General features: G+C 35.9%; 1 protein-coding gene and 1 pseudogene across 5 annotated transcripts; both read left to right on the forward strand.

The window, feature by feature from the left end:
- The first annotated feature begins 11,667 nt into the window (after positions 1-11,667).
- On the forward strand, positions 11,668-15,909 carry LOC104092010 (uncharacterized; annotated as a pseudogene).
- Positions 15,910-16,420: 511 nt separating this feature from the next.
- LOC104092011 (myb family transcription factor PHL5-like) lies at positions 16,421-19,667 on the forward strand. Of its 5 annotated transcripts, none has more exons than XM_033655042.2 (9): positions 16,421-16,952; positions 17,293-17,477; positions 17,586-17,724; positions 18,234-18,450; positions 18,532-18,608; positions 18,712-18,751; positions 19,035-19,095; positions 19,253-19,322; positions 19,446-19,667. In XM_033655042.2, the coding sequence occupies exons 1-9, from the start codon at positions 16,947-16,949 to the stop codon at positions 19,548-19,550; spliced, it is 900 nt and encodes a 299-aa protein (XP_033510933.1). In that variant the 5' UTR covers positions 16,421-16,946; the 3' UTR covers positions 19,551-19,667. The 5 variants fall into 5 exon arrangements, with proteins under 5 accessions (XP_033510933.1, XP_033510931.1, XP_009595778.1 ...); XM_070182040.1 differs by having other exon boundaries at positions 16,426-16,952; positions 17,308-17,356; positions 17,467-17,724; XM_033655040.2 differs by having other exon boundaries at positions 16,423-16,952; positions 17,293-17,724.
- The last annotated feature ends 2,356 nt before the right edge of the window (positions 19,668-22,023 follow it).

Genomic DNA, 22,023 nt, shown 5'->3' on the forward strand with positions numbered 1-22,023 from the left:
AGGGAATTATTATACTACCTAAAGAAAATAAAAAAAAATTCTTCGAACTTAAAAATTTCAATCAAAAGAAATGAAGACACACACACAAGAAACGAAAACAAACAGTTATTTACATATTTACATTCCCACCCCACACTTTAAATTGTGGCATGTCCCCATGACACACAAATAAAAACCAACAGGTAAAGAAAACTCCCCTGGACTTTTTCCGTTTCCGAGAACTTGTAAACTCCACCCCTAATTCTGAATGCATTTTTCGCTTTCGCTCCTCGGGACTCTTTATGGAGCTCATCAGGCCAAAATCCTTTAAGGATATTTGCAAGACCCGCTCTTTTATTTCTTTTTTGTCCTCATTTTGAACGGTAGATTGTTCTTATAGGATCATACTCATCTTGTTTCTACATTCATTTACAAGATCAATCCGTGCATATTCCTGTAAATCCCCAAAAATGAAATGCACATGATCAAGGTTAGAATAAGAAATTGAAGAAGAAAGGTCATGTGAGTACTCCTCTTGTAAGTCCAAGACCATTTGTTCCTCATTTTCTTCTACTAAAAATTACAATTGTGGGAAGGTGGATGGGGGTTTGAACTCTTCTTGTATTGCTTCATGATCAACCGAAGCCTCATTTTCAATCATTTCAGTTGAAACAGAATCCTCTTGCAGAGTGAAAAACTTTCTCTGTAGATGTTCATCATCTCGGGTAGGCTTATTCTCACCGGGTATCTCCTCTATATATTCACCATCACAATGCAATGAGCTTTCTCAAAGTGTACTTATTATTTGACTCACTTGCATTGTTAGGTTGTTAATGGCTTCATCATCTTGTGTAAATCTCTCTTCCACCTTATTTATGAACTTATACATAAGCTCTTTTAAACTACCATTCTCCCCTTGATGTGGTTGTCTCACTTCGCTTTCATTCCAGTCATAATAAAGGTATTCATCCCAACCAAATTCAGAATTGTGCCCATATGAATCCTCATACATGTACGGACTAGAAGTAGAGTGAGAGTTTTCAAAATATGAGCCATAAGAAGAATACCTACCTGCTTGACAATTAACCCATAGATGATTTTCACCGCATTTAAACCACATAGCAGACCGCTGACAGTGTTCAGCTGCTAACTCTTCAACCGTTTTCTTAGGCTGGTTGTACTCCATCTTTACAACATTTAGAGTTCAGTATCAAGAATATGCTCTTCAAGATTTCTTCAACAAAAGAAATCTTGAGAGAGAAGTTAACATAACAAAACTAAAAAAATAAAGTAAAAAATTAAAATGAAAATTAAAAGCTAATTCCTGAATTAGTACTACAAACTATTTCAAACACTATTAATTGCCAATCCCCGGCAACGACGCCATTTGACGAGCATAAAACACACACTTAAATTGTGCTCGCTAGTCAAAGATAGTATAATATAATTATCGTATCCACAGGGATTGGAGTTAAACAATATTATCGTAGTTTGTAGCTAGATTGCTATCCAGGAGATTCAACAATCGAGATTTATATTATTAATAACTAACATTAACTAAGAATCTAAAGCTATTGACTAATGACAGTCGCAACAAAGACAAGCAAGGAAGTTATCAATGGAAGAAAATAGGGTTTTGACGGAATAAGTGCAAGATAATTGTGTGAGATTTAACTCTAGATAATTCACTTCTAATGTTCAAGTGAGTCTCTCGAACTTAATTTTCAGTACAATTGTATAGTAGAAACTCCTATCTCGATTAAGTCTCAACCTCACAATATGAACCAAATCAATGATTCAACTAGCCTATTTCGATTACATAGAAGAATCTATGAACTCAACCAACAATATAATGCAAAGATATCACAAGTTATGCCTCTTTCGATTACAAGAACAAGTGAATATAGATGCAACAATTAAATCTTCCAAAATAATTCAAATACATAAAAATAGAGTTATAATCCACAAACAAACATCTATATACCAAATCCATCAAAACCCAAAAGGATCTACTCCATAGACATGGAGAAGTTCTTCACAAACATAACTAAAATATAGGAAAACATAAATTCAATCCAAACCAGGATCTTGAGTGGGGAAGGAATGGTGAAATCCTTATTCTTGTGTTCTTCCAACTCCTCCTTAGCCTCCTTGGCCTCCTTAGGTTGCAATTGTGTCCAAAAGTCCCAAAAATGGTGTTTTCCCGTGTATTTAAGCCATTCCCCAATAAACCCCGGAGGAAAATACCTTTTTAGCGAAAATGGTACGATACTTTAACAAATTTGTACTATCGCGCCTCATGTCGCATTGTGCCATGTGACGCAGTAGTGGAAAATTCCAGTACGATTTGCAATTTAAGTTCTGGGCAGAATTTGCACTAGCGCATCGCATAGTGCATGGCAAAGTGCGTCGCATTAGTGCAAATTTCTCAGAGTACAAATTTTGCTTCGCTTTTGACATCCAGACTTGGTCCTCGACCCCGAACACGATCCCGGCTGTCACGACCCAAAATACCAATCTGTCGTGATGGCGCCTATCTCGATACTAGGCAAGCCGAAAATCACGATAAACCACAATTTCTCTTAAGTTTGAAAATACAATAATTTAATACAATACGAAATTCCACAAATACTGACATGAACACTCCCTAAATCCTGGTGTCGCTGAGTACATGAGCATCTAATATGAATACAAGTGTGGAAAATACGGTCTATAATAGTCTCAGACTAAATACAGTAAACAAGGAGATAGAGAAGGAGAGACAAGGTCTGCGGAATACGGCAGCTACCTCAAAATCTCCTGAAAATTAACTACGCGAAATGATCAACACCCGCTATGTCCGAGAGCACCTGTATCTGCACACGAAGTGCAGGGTGTAGTATGAGTACAACCAACTCAGCAAGTAACAATAATAACTAAGGAACTGAAGATAATGACGAGCTACGCAGTTATAGTTCACTTTCTGTAATTCCTGCAAAGAATAGACATGCTTTTAAATCTGGCAGTTTAAGTCAAATCAATTTTATACAGTTCAAGTTCATGTAATCCGGATATAAAATCTTTCACAGATTTCACAACAATTACAGATAGCAACCAAGTGCAACAACAAATGCAAAGCAAGTACAGTCTCTCAGGCAACAGTCACTCAACTCATCACAACAACTCAACCACTCAGCTCTCAGCCCTCAGCACTCACACTCAATGGGTACCCGCGCTGACTGGGGGTGTGCAGACTCCGGAGGGGCTCCTATAGCCCAAGCGCCATAATTTTCACAGACAACTCACGTGCCATAATATCCTTACCTCACCGACAGGCCCTCGGCCTTACTTAGTCTTCAACATCCCTAGTCTCTCGGGCTCTCAGAAATCACAAAGATTAGCCCAAACAAAGATAACATAATGCATCAACAAATATCAAAAAAGACTGAGGTATGCTACGCAAGTAAAATCATGACTGAGCACAAGATAGCAATTAGCAAATAATTCAACAAGTATGTGACATTTGTGGGTCCCAACAGTACTATCACATAGCCTAAGCATGATTTCTAACATGATTTACACTCAAATATTTTCAACACATAGAAAGCATATAGCTAACAACAAGTTATTTAACTTTACAGTTTCACGGGACGGACCAAGTCACAATTCCCTCGGTGCACGCCCACACGCCTGTCACCTAGCATGTGCGTTACCTCCAAAATATTCACATGACATAAAATTCTGGGGCTTCATACCCTCAGGACTAGATTTATAACTGTTACTTACCTCAAGCCGTGAAATTCTTATTCTGCAATATCCTTTCCTCGTGAATTGGCCTCCAAACGCCTCGAATCTAGCCATAAATAATTCGTTTCAGTTAATAAAATTCATTGAAATTAAATCCATAAGAAAATGCTAATTTTTCATAAAAATACGAATTTTAGCTCAAAAATCTCCTGTGGGGCCCATGTCTCGGAACCCAACAAAAATTACAAGATTCGAAAGCTCATTCAACCACGAGTCTACTCATGTCAATTTTAACAAAATTCGATCTCAACTCGACCCTCAAATCTTCAAATCTTATTTCCAAATTCCTAAGTTCCAATCTCCGATTTACACCTCAAAATCATGTAATCTAGTCGGATTATTCGATGATAATTCAATATTATGAAGTAGAAATGATCACAAGGGACTTACCTCAAGTTTTCCTTGAAAATCTATCAAAAATCGCCTCTCCTCAAGGCTCCAATTTGTCAAAAATGGTGAATGGGACGAAGTCCCTGTTTTATAATACTGCCCAGACAGCCTCGGTTCTGCCTCGATCTTGGCCTTTGATCTTGGCCCTCGATCCTGGGTCTCGATCATGGGCCTCAATCCTGGGCCTCGATTATGGCTCTCGACCCTGGCCTTCTATCATGTCTTCGACCCTAGCCTTCGATCATGTCTTCGACCCTGGTCTTCGATCTGGCCCTCGACCCTGTGCTCGATCGTGGCTTCGATCCTGATCCTCGACCTTGCCTTCGATCATGGCCCTCGATCGTGGCTCGATTTTGGGCTCGAATCTGGCAGAAGAAATTTCCAGCACAAGGAAATTACAGCAGTTGTTATAGTTCAATTTTTTGATCCGTTAACCATCCGAAACTCAACCGAGGCTCTCGGGACCTCAACCAAATATATCAACAAGTCCTAAAACATCATACGAACTTAGTTAAATCTTCAAATCACCTCAAACAACGCTAAAACCATGAATTACGCCCCAATTCAAGCCTATTGAACTTTAAAATTTCTAATTTCTACAAATGACTCCGGAACTAGTCAAATCATGTCCGATTGACCTCAAATTTTGCACACAAGTCATAAAATGACATAACGGAGGTATTCAAGTTTTCAGAATCGTATTCCGACCCCGATATCAAATATTCAACCCCCCGATCAAACTTCCCAAAAATTCAACTTTTGGCATTTCAAGCCTAATTCCACTACGGACCTCCAAATAATTTTTCGGACACGCGCCTAAGTCCAAAATCACCATACGGAGCTATTGGAATCATCAAAATTCAAATCCGAGGCTATTTAAACATAGGTACATATCCGGTCTATTTTTCTAGCTCAAATTTTTTAATTATGAGACTAAGTGTCTCATTTCCCTCCGAATTCCTTCCGGATCCGAACCAACTACCCCGGTAAGTCATAAAATAATTATAAAGCATAAATTGAGCAGTAAATGGGAGAACAGGGTTATAATACTCTAAACGACCGGTCGGGTCGTTACACCGGCTTAATCCCTTGGGCTTTTACTCAAACTTCAAAGCTCCAAATATCTCGAATTAGCTCCATAGCAACTACATCGCTCGGAATCACTCCTACAAGGCATAAAACACACAGTAAGTTCAAAACACTAGCAATTAAAGCTCAAACTCAGTTAAAGTGCAGTAAATTAGAGTGAAATAAGCGACTAAAATATGTAATTATATACTACCATCAACACCCCACACTTAAACTATTGTTCGTCCTCGAGAAATCAAACTATGCTTTATATAGACACGATCATTTTAAACAACTCTCATAACTCATCACACCAAGAATAATTAAAATAGATTAAGCACAATACGGTAACAGCCTAGCCTCAAGATTTGATTCAAAAGCACCACACATTATTTATAACCCGCTCACTTACTCTAACACAGAGATCAATGACATTACCTTTCCTTCATGAATCAAGTGCCCTCACAGAACAATAGAGAGTAGTTCCAAAAATAATAAAGTTTAAGAACAATTAGGAACTCAAGATAGAAAGAATTCACTCACTTTCAGAAGTAATATTCATGTGCTACACAAAACGTACCATAAGCTTGCCCGTAATGTATTACTCTACTAATTAAGCTCATTCAGTCAAGGATCAAGTAGGACTTTATTTGATTGTAATGTAGGTTGCGGGACGGGTAGAATACATTACACCTCCCTAAGTATTTTAATACCTACGTTTCATTGTTCAAAACCCCACACTTATGTCAAATCATAACTCCACCTTCACATCAATATACATTAACTCCCAACTTCTTTAAGTACAATTACATCAAGAGTTACCACTATCATTGAATATTTTACACAATCATACAATTAACTTTTTTTTTCTTTTTCTTTTTCTTTTTCAATTCAAGTGGCTCTTACTTTTTTAATATAGTGCACATTTCTCCTTATTACATTTGTTCCACTCAAAAGCCAAACCATCACTCCACACTTTAACTTTTACAAAGTTCATAACAAATTCAAGTGCTCGTGGGAGGTAAAAAGGTTCGAATAGATGGTCAATTCAAACAAATGGGTAAGGCTTGTAATGTGGTTGCCAAAGTAACAGGATTCCTAGCTCAAAAGGGGTTAACTAAAATACATATCAATTAGGTGGGTACAACATATAACTGGCTCAACAAAGAAACGCATATATCACTTCCAAGACTGAATAAAACTATTATTTCGCTTTGCAAACACACGGGGTAAGTTCTAGACATCAAACGCAATGCACAGAATACATGGAATCTCAGACACACATGGTACATAACTCACTCAGGATCGGACTCATTGAAACATTCTAGTCAAAGCAGTTAAGCAAAGTTAAGATCATACAATTTAAGGTACTTATACAAGAGTCAAAACTGAGCATAAGTGTCACAGCTAAAATACTTACTATTCTCAAGGCATAATAAAGTCAAGAGATATTGCTTTCATTTAAAATCACAGCACAAGATCTCCTACTCCTAAAAAAATAAAACTAACTACACCTGGTTCAAACAAAACCCTTGATAAAGAACTGCGGCACAAAGAAAAACCAAGGGGGAATTATTATTCTACTTAAAAAAAATAATATTTTTTTTCTTCGAACTTAAAAATTTCAATCAAAAGAAATGAAAACACACACAAGAAACGAAAACAAACAGTTATTTATATATTTACATCCCTACACCATACTTTAAATTGTGGCATGTCCCCATGACACACAAATAAAAAATAAGAGGTAAAGAAAACTCCCCTGGACTTTTTTCGTTTCCGAGAACCTGTGAACTCCACCCCTAATTCTAAATGCATTTTTCGTTTTCGCTCCTCGGGACTCTTTATGGAGCCCATTAGGCCAAAGTCCTTTAAGGGTATTTGCAAGACCCGCTCTTTTCTTTCTTTCTTGTCCTCATTTTGAGCAGTGGATTGTTCTTTTAGGATCATAGTCAGCTTGTTTCTACATTCATTTACAAGATCAATCCATGCATATTCCTGTAAATTCCCAAAAATAAAATCCACATGATCAAGGTTAGAATAAGAAATTAAAGAAGAAAGGTCATGTGAGTACTCCTCTGGTAAGTCTAAGACCATTTGTTCCTCATTTTTTTCTGCTAAAAATTACAATTATGGGTTGAACTCTTCATGTATTGCTTCATGATCAACCAAAGTTATGGTGAAGCAATGAGTATTTGTCATAAACATGAAACGTCATAAAATGAACCCAAAAGTTATGGTGAAGCAATGAGTATTTGTCACTTTTCTATAAGCCTATAAAAATTCAGGCCAATCGGAGTCCGTTAGAAACTTCTACAAAATTAACAAGTACTAATACTCATAAAAAAAATGGATATAGTCGCAAACTCATGTTGCATGACCTTGAAATGCCATAAAATGAACTCGAAAGTCATGGCAAAGCAACGAGTATTGGTCAATAAGCCGTTTCCTATAAACCTACAAAATTCCAGGCCAATCAGGGTCCATCAAAAAACTTCTACAAAATAAGCATGTAGTAATGTCCACGCCATCTTTATAAATTCGGGCGACGGGCTCCGAATTGTCTAAAATTATGTGGGCACATCAGAAGCGACCTAATGAGAAATAGTAATTGCTTCGCCATTCTCGTTCCTCTTTTTTTGGCGTTTTAGGCCATAAAACAGGAATTCATGACGATTTCTAATTTTCGTGTGCCAATGTCCATGTCATTTTCATGAATTCGGGCGACGAGTTTCGAATCACCTAAAATTTTGTGGGCCCATCAGAATCGATCTAATGAATAATAGTCATTGCTTCGCCGTAATCGTTCCTTGTTTTTGATGTTTTAGGGCAATAAAACAGGAATTCAGGACGATTTCTATTTTTTCGTGTGCTAATGTCCATGCCATCTTCATGAATTCGGGTGACGAGTTCCGAATCACCTTAAAATTTTATGGGACCATCAGAAATGACGTTCCTTGTTTATGGCATTTTAGGGCCATAAAATAGGAATTAAAGACAATTTTTATTTTTTCGTGTGCTAATGTCAACGCCATCGTCATGAATTCGGGCGACGAATAGCCTAAAATTTTGTGGGCTCATCAAAAGTGACCTAATGAACAACAATCATCGCTTCTTCATGACCGTTCCTCATTTTTTGGCGTTTTAAGGCCATAAAATAAGAATTCAGAATGATTTTTATTTTTTTGTATGCTAATGTCTACGCCATCTTCATATATTCGGGCGACGGGCTCTGGCTCGCCTAAAATTTGTGGGTACATCAGAAGCGACCAAATGAACAATAGTCATCGCTTCGCTATGACTGTTCCTCTTTTTTGGCATTTTAGGGCTATTAAACAGGAATTCAAAACGATTTTCAATTTTTCGTGTGCTAATGTCCGCGCCATCTTCGTGAAATCGGGCAACGAGATCCGATTCGCCAAAATTTATGTGGATCCATCAGAAGTGACCTAATTAACAATACTTATTGCTTCGCTATGACCGTTCCACGTCTTTTGGCATTTTGGGCCAAAACCAAGAATTCAGGACAATTTCTGATTTTTTTATTTGCTAATGTCCATGCCATCTTCATGAATTCAGGCGACAGACTGCGAATCGCCTAAAATTTTGTAAAGAAAATTACGCGACACAACAAATATATATACTGCATTTATCACTCGTAGCTATACTTTCGGAAAATTTTCATTCTTAGTTGTATTTAAATTTTATAGCAAATCCACAAAGCAAGAGATCAATGCTTCTGAACTGAAACTAGAGAGTAGCTCAGTTGGTTAGAGCACTTGCTTCGTAAGCGGGGGTCTTGAGTTCGACTCACAAAAAAAGCATTCTGTTTTTGTATTTATGTATTTCACCTTGGTTTTATTCGTTGCGCGAATGAATACAGTCGATACAAGTTATATCCTTTGTACATATCCTTGTAGCGCGAACGAATACATTTGATACAGGTTGTAATTGTATACCGTTGATACAAGTTGTATTTGTTGCGCTGAATACAATTGATACAAGCCGGTAACAATTGAACAATAGCTATGAATAGTAATTAGGTAATTTATAATTACGTATGGTCAATAGACTCAAAACTGTAGTGATTTATAAAAAGGGGAAAAAATATAAATATCCATCCTCTTACTATAGCTTACTTTAGTTGGCCCTAACAAAATTTAGCCATAAATGTTTTAAGCCTGAGGGTAAAAAAACAGAAAGAGAAAAAAATCTCTCAACAGGCAGTTACGATAATCATGGACTCTGGGATTTCCTCATGGATATACAAACGTTTCTTATGCATATCTATGACGAATCAACAAAAAAGATTCCCCGAATGAACACAATGCATAATACTGATATAATAAATTTATAAACCAGTATTTAATCAGTGTGTAATGTATATGCATTGGTTTATACACATATTATATAGTGATTATATACTGATTACACATTTATAATACAGTGTATAAATAATTTCTTTTCTATGTATTTACTTTTTTTTCGAAATATACATATTATAGAGTGAGTATATATTAATTATACAATAAAAGGCAGTCAAGGAAGAGCCCATAAACCAACATATCCTCCATTCCCACTTGGATTTTAGGGTATTTTGGATGAAAATTTTGACCATAATTTTAATTTTGATAGAAAAAAATGAGAAATTAGAAGGATTAAGTTTAAATTAACAAGAATATCAAACAAAATAACTGCGTAGATATGACATTGCAAAGCTCTTCAAAAATATTTCCTATTATGATGTTAAATGAAGAGAGAGAATGAATTTTTTTAATTTATTTATTTGGGTAACTGAAAAACAGAAGAAAAAGAATGAAAAGAGAACTTTTTAATTTGGGTATATGAAATCCCTACAATTACGCCTAATTTGTTAGCTGGCTTAACCGGCTACAATTGTTTAAAATGGGTGATAAAAAGAAAATAGGTTTATTTTAAGTTTATAAATAAAATGGGTCTGATTCAGTTAATTGTTCTTATCAAAAAGGAAATTTTACCTCCTATATCAAAGATACACACCCTATTTATTATAAACTAAAATTATTTTAAAATATTATTTTTTATAGCTACCTTTTATATTTTATAGCAAAATAAATATTTATGATATATACTACAATTGAGGCATGGAATAAGGCATGAAAAACGTTATTTATGTTTTTCTTCTCTCTTTCTTTCAATTAACACACGATTCTCTCTTATAATTTTTCTTCTTTCTCTCTCTTTCTTCTCTCTCACTCTTCGAGCAAAATAGGCCGAATCATAGATACACGAAAGAGAAACAAATCATGAAAGAAAGCCTAAAAATCTCAAAATCAGAAACATGAAAGTAAACCTATAATAAATAAAAAAGGAAGCAGAGATACCTTGTGCGACGGATAGATTGAAGAGAAAGAGGGATTCTTAGCGCGGTAAGTAAGAGAGAAAAGAGGAAGAAGCGGTCGAATTGAAAACGTTGTAAATTGTAATGGAAGTGGTAGTGAAGCGATACAAGGAGTTTTGGCCGGAAAACGCCATCCCGGACGAACTTTCTTCTCTTATTTGCTATTTAGTTACATACAATGATACAAATATATTGTATTCTGCACAAATTCACTCAAACACGTTGTATTTTTTGTATAAATATATATATATTTTTGCCTGTGTTTATGTATTTCGAATGTCTGTATTTTTTTAATACAACTAAATATACCTATATTCATGCATACTGCACATACAATATGCATGAATACAGGATATAAACATTGAAATACACTGAATACAAATATTAAAATAGAACAGAATATAAACAATGAATATATTTAATTTTAAAATACAGTAAAATGCACTGAATACAAATAGAAATACAGTGAATCCAGCCAATGAAATATATTGAATACAACAGTAATTACATGTATTAGGAATAACTAAAATATTATTAATACAAATACATTTGAATATACTAAATACAAAATAGCGAATACAATAAATACAAACATTAAATCTAATGAATGCAAAAGTAAAAAAAAATATCGAAACACACTAAATACAAAAGTTATATACAACTGAAAAATCATTCTACTTAATTGGGTTGATAATGAGGCATGTTAGAATTGATTTTGTTGAGTTATATTAGGAGTGTATCACGCTAATTGATATTATTTCCGTTATTAGACAGCTGAATATACCTATTTTTAAGGTGATTGTCAGTACTGTATTCATAAATACATGGCGCGAATACATGCGCGTACAGTTGGATTGCCTTGATTTTAGGCGCTTTTTGATGTTGTATTCATAAATACATGGCGCGAATACATATGAATACACGCATGTATAGCTGGACTGCCCTGATTTAGGTACTTTTTGGTATTGTATTCATGAATAGAACAGCACGAATACAACGAATACACTGCCGTAACAATTGAAAATTATAGTTACCGGAAGTAATTAGGTATAACCAGTAAACAATAATAGTGCCGGCTCCGCTCTCAGAGACCCGTACCCATTTCTATATCTAAAAACCCTTTGGTTTAAATAAAATTAGCGGTTTTCTCGCTCCCTCTTCCTCCCAGTTTTTCATCGTGTAGCCATGGTTAGTTTGAATTCAACTACTTCATCAATCTTATCTATTTTACAATTTGCTTTACACATATTATATACTGTTGCTTTTAATGATCGTTTTGTTTTTGTGATGTGAAAACTTGCAAATAAAAATAATAGCCGCAGGGAGACTATATAGAGTTACACAGGAAGAGATTTGGCCGTCGCCATGATCACGAGGAGCGTAAACGTAAGAGGGAGGCTCGTGAAGTTCACAAGCGCTCCAAAATTGCCCAAAAGGTCCCTCGTTTTTTATCCTTATTATAATTCAAACTCCCCTTTTGTATGAAAGTTTTGCTTAATTTTTTTTTTTTTTTTTTTGTGTCAAAAACAAGCGTTGGGTATTAAGGGTAAGATGCTTGCTAAGAAGCGGTATGCTGAAAAAGCCCAAATGAAGAAAACGTAAGTTCTTCTAATTTTGTAATTACCATTTTAGGCATGAAATTGTGATTGTGTTAAAAATTCAAAAAAGAAACACTTTGATTTTTATTGTGATTGTGAATATCATTTTTTTTTAAACTAAGGACCGCATAGTTGAAGATGAATGAAATGCTCAAATTAGAGTAGAATGAACATAGGATTTTAGAGAGCCGACCCCGTCTAGTTTGGGCTTGAGGTTTAGTTATTGTTGTATCCACATGTTTGTCTGATATACTAAAATTGATCGTTCAGATATGATAGTGAACAACAATTTTTTCGAACTAATTTGCGCACATTTTTGAACTTACATGATGAGGATTTATATAATTGACCCAACTTGTTTGGGACTGAGACGTAGTTAAATTGACTATTCAGTAATTTTCTATTTGAATAATCAAAATTAGTTTCATAGCCCAAATGAAACAGGCAGCATTGTCAATCTAAAGGAGGCCATAAGCGTAGTAAATTCCTCTCGTTGTGAAGAGAGTGAGTCTATAGAGCCCACGAGCCGGCCGATCCACTGTAGTGGAATCTTGTGAGCTAGCGGACGGTCCCGCGCGGTTTGCATTAGATGGGCCCTCTTTCATCATTCTTACCCAGATCTCTTCTATTCTGTGATCTGGGATGATTAGATGAGGTTTCCATGTGTGTGTCTTCAGGATCATCTCCTCCTGTGGGATCATATCCAGTTTTTCATTGCGAGTGGTAATCTAAAGTAAAGGTAAACGAGGGTGACAGATCGATAAGGGCGCTCCTGCTTATCGGTTATACCCTCCGACCCCTGTTTTAGCAGCTAGCGAAAAGGCTTCGTTCTGTTGTTCCCCGTGAGTGGTCTAAATCAGCTGCGGTAGTTAAGGTTTGGAACAAATGAGCCTAAGGGAACGAAGTTGTGATCCTTTAGTAATATATGAATAAGAGATATTCGAAATAATAAAAGATGGTGTAGTAACTCTTTTATGATATTTGTGTGGTTTTTATTTTGGGTAATGGGAATAATTAATGCTCCTACAGTTGGTTATTATCATATTATGAGTGCTCTTTGGGTTGTTTGGGTAGAGAAAATATTGGGATATACTGAAAGGTTTTGTATCTTTGGTTTAGTGTTTGCTTTTGAGTTGGAAATAGAACCAACTCTGCTTTACAACCACCAGCTTACATAGTGTTCATTTGGATCAATGAATCAGGATCTCACATCTGAAGCTGGAGATGCTGATTCAATTTTAGAGGGTGAGTTTTATGAGTTCTCTGATTTCCCATAGTGTCTCCTTTTCTTCTAGCTATATTGCGGCTGCTGTTCTATGTTATGGTGCCAGAAGATGGCGGTAGTACTCTTGGTGAGGAAGGGAGAGGGAGAGGTTGAATCATTTATGAATTGTTTCCAATTTAAGTCTATTAAAATGTCAAACATAATTTTAGCAGATTGAAATAAACGTAGACTTTGTCTGCGTTGAACTCAGAGAGAGGGAGGAAGGTAGGGAGGGAGTTGAATCATTTAACTAACTGTTTCCACTTCAAGGTTACTAAAATGGCAAACCTAGTTTCTCTAACATTTAGCAGTTGTATTGAAATAATTGTATAACTTTTGTCTTCTAATAAGGTTAACTTCAATATCACTGATTCTGTTTTTTTGGGGATAAATTGTTAAATCAGTGAATAGTAAGCCTCTGTATAGATTTAGGTCATATTAAAAGATAATAAGAAGAGATAGTTTCTGCCTCTTACACCGAAGTAGCATCTCCATATTTTCTGACTACTGTTGCCGTATTCTGTGGATGATTCTATTTATGATGCGCTAATTTTCTAAAATCAGTTATAGACTACTTGGTGATCATGTGATCCTTGTGGGCGGGACACATGATTTGATGATTTTCCGGGCACTAAAGCCTGTGCCAATTTATAAATGAAAAAAAGGCATGGTAACTTTGTAGCAGAGTCTCTGAAATTCTATCAATTAACCTCTTTTCTTTCTTTGAATAGATTGGCTATGCATGAAGAGTCATCAACCCGTCACAAGGTTGATGATGATGTGCATGATGGTGCTGTCCCTGCATATCTGATTGACCTTCATACAACCGCAAGAGCTAAGGTATGTTGAGTGTTGTCTTTTTGCTCAATTGGTGCTAAAAGCTAAAACGAACATAGACTGTTTATACTGGTTTTAAATGTTAAACATTCTGTGTAGATTCTTAGCAACACAATAAAGCAAAACCGGAAAGAGAAAGCTGGAAAATGGGAGGTGCCTCTGCCTAAGGTAAAGTTGGAATAGTGATCTTATTCTCATCTTTACGGTACTCATTCAATACTATCTCTGTATGGTTATACCCTTGTCCGGTGTGTTCATATTTTTCCCTGATTGTGTTCCTGTGCAATTTTAAGGGTTCGTCAATTCTGAAATACTGACATCTCTCTGTCTCTCTTTGTTTGACTGGTCACAAATAGAGATACTTCATACTTCAGTTTGTGTTCTTAACACTGCACTTGTGAATCTTTTTGTCTCAAATAGAATTCGTTTAGCTAGAGCGATGATTCTTATTTGTTTTCTTAGATAAGTATACTGTGCTTTTGAAAATAGATGCCGCACAAAGAGTTACCATTTCCAATAAGCATCTGAGCAGCACTTTAATTCCTAATATGGGTAAATGTGCTTTTATCTTTTTGTTTACTTGAATTGCTTTCTAATAAGATACTTTACCTTACAGGTTAGGCCTGTGGCTGAGGATGAGATGTTCAGACTTCAGAGTGATAAGATCTGGAAAAAGGAAGAGTGAGTATTCTACAATCATCTAATTTCGTTTTCTGTGGTTAGCCTGTATTTACAGGTTCTTAGCCATGTCCAGGTTCTTAATTTCAGCAACTCACACTTATCCTTTGTTGTATTATTTGTTGTCTTTGGGATTGGTAAGAGTGACTTTTTTACCATTTTGATATGTGCTCGTCTTTGCAGCCAAGCAGTGGAAGAGAATGGTTACAAAAGCCACCTTTGTCGGAGCAGGGTTTACCAGGAAACCTCCAAAGTATGAGCGGTTCATCCGCCCGTCTGGATTACGGTTCACTAAAGCCCATGTGACACACCCTGAACTTAAATGCACATTCAACCTTGAGATTATCGGGGTGAAGAAGAATCCTAATGGTCCAATGTATACTTCACTAGGTGTTATGACCAAGGGAACCATCATTGAGGTAATCTTCCCTTTTCAACACTGAACCAAAGTTTATCTAGTTTAGCTTGCATCGCTAATGGTCTTGCTATAAAATCCAGGTTAATGTTAGTGAACTTGGTCTTGTCACTCCTGCTGGGAAAGTTGTATGGGGTAAGATATGCGTTACTAAGATGTTACACTTCTGGGATTTTTTGTCCTTCAAATTCTGATGATTCTTCCTATTGGATGCTAGAATGCCAGGGAAATATGCTCAAGTGACGAATAATCCTGAAAATGATGGTTGTATCAATGCAGTTCTCCTCGTGTAGTACCTTCTAACAGAGAAGAAGTTGCACAATTTTTGTTGAATCGAGTGCATTTCGACTATATAGAAGCTTAGGAGACCCTTCTTTTGGTAATTGTATTATCAGAATGGAGCAATTCCATTGGCTGAAAAGGAACTTTATTGTAGCTCCAGTGGAACTTGTATCATCAGCATCACCTTGTTTTTCTCATTGTTATAATCAACTCCCTCTTTGTATCCTCATAAGTTCAATTGTCTTTTTCCTGATACATGCATCAACATCTATCTAGCATGAAGTATGGAAAACAAATGCTACTTTGTCATCTTAAGGGATTAGTTTGCACGCATAATATTCTTAAGACTATTTGGTTTCTTAACATACTCTCTAGACATCATTTTATAGGAATTATAACATTATGAATTAATCATTTGATTATTATGTGTAATTGGATATTTAGCTTACAACAACAACATACCCATACCCAGTGTAATCCTACAAGTGGGATCTGGGGAGGGTAGTGTGTACGCAGACCTTACCCCTACCTGGAGAGGTAGAAAGATTGTTTCCGATAGACCCAAATTGGATATTTAGCTTATGGTATTAATATGTTTGCATAGAGAAACTCATCTTTAGTTTTCTTTATACTTTTTAGTTGACTTGATGTTTTATTTTAATTATAATATACATTAATATTTATATTCTCATACCCCACTTGTGAGATTTCACTGGGTTGTTGTTGTTGTAGTAATATTTATATTAATTACAATATATAGTAATATATGTAGTGTTGCAGTTCAAACAATATATGGATCTAGAGCAAATTTAATAAGTCTTTCTCCATTTGACTTACCAGTGAGACGTGAGTAATAAGTGCATGCAGCCATGCAGGTTCGAATATTGTAGATTAGGTTCATGTCATGATATTGGATAATTGACTGAGCAAAATAAAGAGGTAAAGGAAAAACAATGAAAGAAGCAAAACAAAATTCTTGTGCTACATATACAAATGTTAAAGGGCCCACAACAACACACTTTTTGAACATACTGTTGTCATTGTGATGGCATTCCTTATAAAAATTAAGCATACCTCAAATGCCACCCATACCATGCTTCCCATTTTCTGCATTCTTAAATAGAAACACAACCTTGAAATTTGTTTCTTTAAGTTTGTTGCACTTAATTTACAGAAATCTCCTTCTCTATTTCCAACTTTCTTGTCTGGTGAATTTGGACAAGTTTTGGTCTCTATAGTTTCTTACAAGTTAGTTTGAGAGCGAGGGCAATGATGGTAAACGCTACATTTTGTCCATTTTGCATTATACTTTCTGTGAAAGTATTCTTTTGTGCTAACTGTCATCACTGATATTGCTAAATTAATTCTTATAGTCCTCACTGCATAAGATTTGGAATGATAGTAATCCAACTATAGCAGCAAATTAGACAAGTTGATTCTTTGGCTCTTTGTTTTTGTCATTTGTTTGGTCTTTTTCACATATGGTATCTTAACATCTGAAAGTGAACAATTAATCAGCATCTTTTGATTTCAGAAGAGTACTTCAAATTCTCAAATAAGTTTACTTTGTAGTTAAATTACCTGTTTCTCTGTTTCAAATGGTTTTCCATCACAGCCAAGTTTCTTGCAGTTGATCAAAGGAGTCTCGGGTGGTGATGATTCTCTCTATGGAATTCTATGTAAACATCTAGAATCAAGAACCTCTAAATTTTCTGCATCTGAAAGCTCCAGAACTTTTGGACAATTATGTGAAAACTCTGATGATCATAAAATGCCTATGTTTTCACAGGAGTTGGAGATGTATGATACAGCCAGTACATCAAATAAACCTTTGAATAAATATGATTTGGCTGATGAAAATTTTAAATCAAGAGATACCTTGCATTCACTGGTGCAATCTTCTTTTAGTTGTAGACACAAACCTGAATCTTTGGCAAAAGATTTGCTTCATCATAAGCATCGCATGTGGCAGCAGAACAAGTCAGCCCTGACGGGTGCCAAAACTTTGCGCGATCCTTATCTAAGTATGGCGGCGAGAGGCAGTCAAGTAAGCCTATATCGACATATTTGATATTTGCTTTGCATGAAATCTTTACATTTCCCTTAACCTTAATATTTCATTAAGAAAATCTAGAAAAAAATTGTAAATTTTTATTGCTTCAAGATACGGAACATGTACTAGCTAGGTAATTAAATGGGACATAATTGTACAAGATGGAAGGGAGCCTTGACGTAACTGGTAAAGTTGTTGCCATGTGATCAGGAGGTCACGAGTTCGAGCCGTGGAAACATTCTCTTGCAGAAATGCAGGGTAAGGCTGTATACAATAGACCCTTGTGGTCCGGCCCTTCCCCAGACCCCGCACACAAGAGGAGCTTAGTGCATCGGGCTGCCGTTATAGTTGTACAAGATCTATCTAGTTATAAAGATAGATTAAGACAATCCCAAGTCCCCAGGACTTCTTACATGTAATGGTCTGAGGTTAATAACACTGCTTATCTCTTGTACAATAAAGTTATCATGAAATCTTTATGGTTGTCCTTCTTGTTATCACAGGTGGGGAAGGATTCATTCAAGTCGCGAATTATTAAACCATGTTGTGTATGCCAACTAGAGAAGAAGCCTCAATCTCCTCCTAATGAAAGTGTCTGTATTTCTTCGAGTAATGTTACTCCAGAAAGAGCAGAGACAACAAAAAAGAGGCGGATCACGTGGACTCAGGATCTCCACGAGCAATTTTGTGAATGTGTTAATCGACTTGGAGGAGCCAAAAGTAAGTAAAAATACTGAAAGTAGTAATTCAAGTCAACATGATGTCTATGATCTAAACAGCTGTTTCTTCGACTGGGTGCAGAGGCAACACCAAAGGCAATCCTTAAGCTGATGAACTGTTACGAATTGAGCATTTCAAATATTAAAAGTCACTTGCAGGTATAAAACATTATGTACATTTCAAGATTATTGATGATGATATTGACTCCTGCTTCTCAGAAATCTAAAGTATTCCTTTTGTTATTCTTTTTTTTGTCTTCAGAAATATCGTGTTACCTGTGATGTAACGGTATCCCCCAAAGGTAACCTTCAGATTTAAATACTTGGAAGTTAAACCCATCATGTAAAGATCAGCTGTGTGATCCTTATAGACAAGAAAACTATAGATCACTAATTGGAAATAAAAGATAGATGCAATCATGTAACGAACTGAGAACAACTTTTTTTTTTTGTTGGTGTGTGTGTGTCAAAAAATGCATGAATATGGAATCAATCATTTCACCGCGCAAAATAATCATATATATAGTACCTTGAATTCATCGATGTGCTAATAGAAAAATGGGATTTACTTTACATTGCGTGCAGATGCAGTTTTAACTGAAGGATCACCTCATAGAAGTTCATTTCCAGCGCAGGGTCCAGAAACGTAAGTTCGCTAAAAAGGAAGGAACAGACATATGTTTTCGTTCTCTCTAGTGTTACTCCTCAATAAGATCAGTCAGCTAAGTAGGATTAATCAAGTTAGAATTTTTTGTCTATACTTCAGTGTTTCTGACATTCTTTGCTTTGGCACATATTGGTAGGTATCCGCAAATATTGGAGGCTCTGAAACTGCAAATAAGCGTCCAGCAGAGCCTATATGAACAACTTGAGGTTTGAATAGATTTACTCTGCTATTTCAAATGATCAGAGAAACATGTGTTTACATTGGTTATATTCTTTCCGTTTTGGATTCAGAGAGACTTGTTCATATCGGTTATATCTGTTCCTTCATAGATTCAGAGAAGCTTACAATTGCGGATTGAAGAACAAGCAAAGCAACTCAGGGCAATGTTTGATCGCCAAGCAGAAACTAACAAAAATTTCCAACATAGCGCTTAAATTGTCCGTCGCCTATGTTTAGAAGAAGAACAACTTATGATTGACAATAAGCAACTTCATCTTAGGATTCCCCAAAACTGTGTCTGGTGTTTATATGGATTTTTCTCTGCCTATGAATGAGTATAAGGCTGCTGCAATTATGTCTATAAAGAACTATTGGATTTGTCTTTTCGAACATCTATAAGGGGAAAAAAGTTTTTGAAAGTAAACTTGTGATTTTAACTTGGGAAAGGAAGAGATGAGAGGAGACAAAATTAGTTGTCTTGATGGTTGAAATCCAATGCAAACTACCAGTGGCAGCAGATCCAACATTTTAAGGTAATAGGTGCTCACTATTAATTAGTGCTAGCAAATGTAGACGGATTGAATACGTTTTAGACAACACAGATAAAATTTTCGAACCACTCATATTTAATACGCATAAAACATAAATTGAATGACGAAAAATATGAATATCCATATTTTCTTGAATATTATTATTATTGTGGGGATTCTAAACCACAATATAGGCTGTCAAATTTGGTGGTGGTAAATTGAATATATATTTTTTTGTGCCACGATGAACTAAATTAATTGAAGAAAGAAAAAACGGCAAAGTTAAGAACAAAAGGGAAAGTCATGTAAAAGGGAGACGGAAAAAAAAGTTAAAGAATGCACTATGATAAGAATCGAACTTCGGATTACGCAAAGCGCATACTTAGATTCCATTAACCAGTAGCACCCACCAGTCTGTTTGAGTAATGGGTGTTCACCAAAATATATATCATTTCATGCGAAATTGTCAATAAAATTATATGTTGGATACCATGGGCAATGGATGGTTGAGCACCACAATTCTGTGTGTGGATCCCCCCTGCAAACTACTTATATTGTACTTGTTAGCATATATCATTGAAGTGAGTTACGTTATTTACTAGTGCATTACTATTTAATACAAGCTAATTATCTCCTAACTAAAACTTCATTATGTACTATTCTATAAGATTTTGTATGACGAATTATCATATAGTTGATAGGCTCCAAACATGGGACACATGCATGTATATGCTCGATTCTCGAACCTCAAAGGCCAAAGCCATAGCTGAGGTGGACTGAACAACCTTTAGCCGACAGTCCTTGGTCTAGAGTGAATGAGAGGTGTTGTCTTAGAAGTTTGAGTAGTTATTATGCCCTAAAATATTTAAGATAAGATAACGTTAAAGAAAGAATCATCGAGTCGTCGTTAGTCAAGGTGGACCAGGAAGCAGCAAGGCTCATAGTCGAAGAGTCGACGAGAGCCGTGGTCGAGATGTCAATAATGGTCGAGGTCGAGCACCGTTGATGAAGTTGTAATGGCTAGTTTTCGAAATAAGATATTAAAGAAAATATTCTAGTGAATATTCTATGCATTTGTACTATTAGGGTTTAGCAGTAATATGTCTCTAATAAATAAAAAAAAGACAATGATACGAGGCATGTGATATTCATTTGTAAGAACACACTTTGACAAAAAGATTTTCTCTCTCTTACTAAGATACAACTATCACCTTTTCACTAAGATTCTTGTCGATATTATTCCATACTTTTCAATCAGATCCGAGAATAATTCGAACATTCAAGGATTTGTCTGTCACTCGTCATTGTCAAGAGGAACAACCATCTAGTTCATCATTTATTGGGTGAATCATTTCTCATATTTACTTAAGTGCAATTTATTATTATTCATTGCTATTAAATGCTACAATATTGCTCATGCTTTTTGGAATACTTATTACATACTGCCATGCTGTCGCCCCCCGTTTTTCTCGCGAAAAGCAAGCGGGCTTCGACGTTGTGACAACTCTTTTTTAGGATGGGAAATAGAATGCTAAAGGAGAAGAGTTGTCACCTAACGATTTTTAAGGTGCGTTAGGGTAACTATTATGCAAAGGACTCTGTTTTACTAATCAACGTAACCAAAGATCAGGTAAGGGCTAAAGTTACATCAAAGAGAAGGTGTTAGACACTCCTCGAGGTCCATAACTGTGGGTCCCGGCCGAACTTAAGATTATGTGGATTACGATTAAGCTAGGTGATCAATTAAACAAAGGGGATTCAGAAGTCAAAGAACTTTATTACAACATCATATCTTAGTGCGAGTATAGGGATACAACTATTTTGGATCTAATAGCAACATATAAAGAGGAGGGGGTACTAAGTTTTTTAGCCTAAAGGATCACTCCGTGCAACATAAATAATACTTCGTAACTCCCTCAAGATGGAGTGTTACTCGCATTATTCAGCGGGCACAGACTATCATCTCCTCCTATCCTATTACTATGTTAAAGTTGTTGCCTAAAGTGCACTAATTCACTTATAAATCGTACCTTATGCGTGCACTACCCGTCCCATACCTATTGTCCAAGAGGGAATTGGACCTTTATTTAGGGTGGTTCTAGACTTAAACTTAGGCTGCTCAAAATGATAAAACTAGGCGACATACAAAACACATTGG

This window comes from Nicotiana tomentosiformis, chromosome 8 (assembly GCF_000390325.3).
Source record: "Nicotiana tomentosiformis chromosome 8, ASM39032v3, whole genome shotgun sequence".
Classification (NCBI taxonomy): domain Eukaryota; kingdom Viridiplantae; phylum Streptophyta; class Magnoliopsida; order Solanales; family Solanaceae; genus Nicotiana; species Nicotiana tomentosiformis.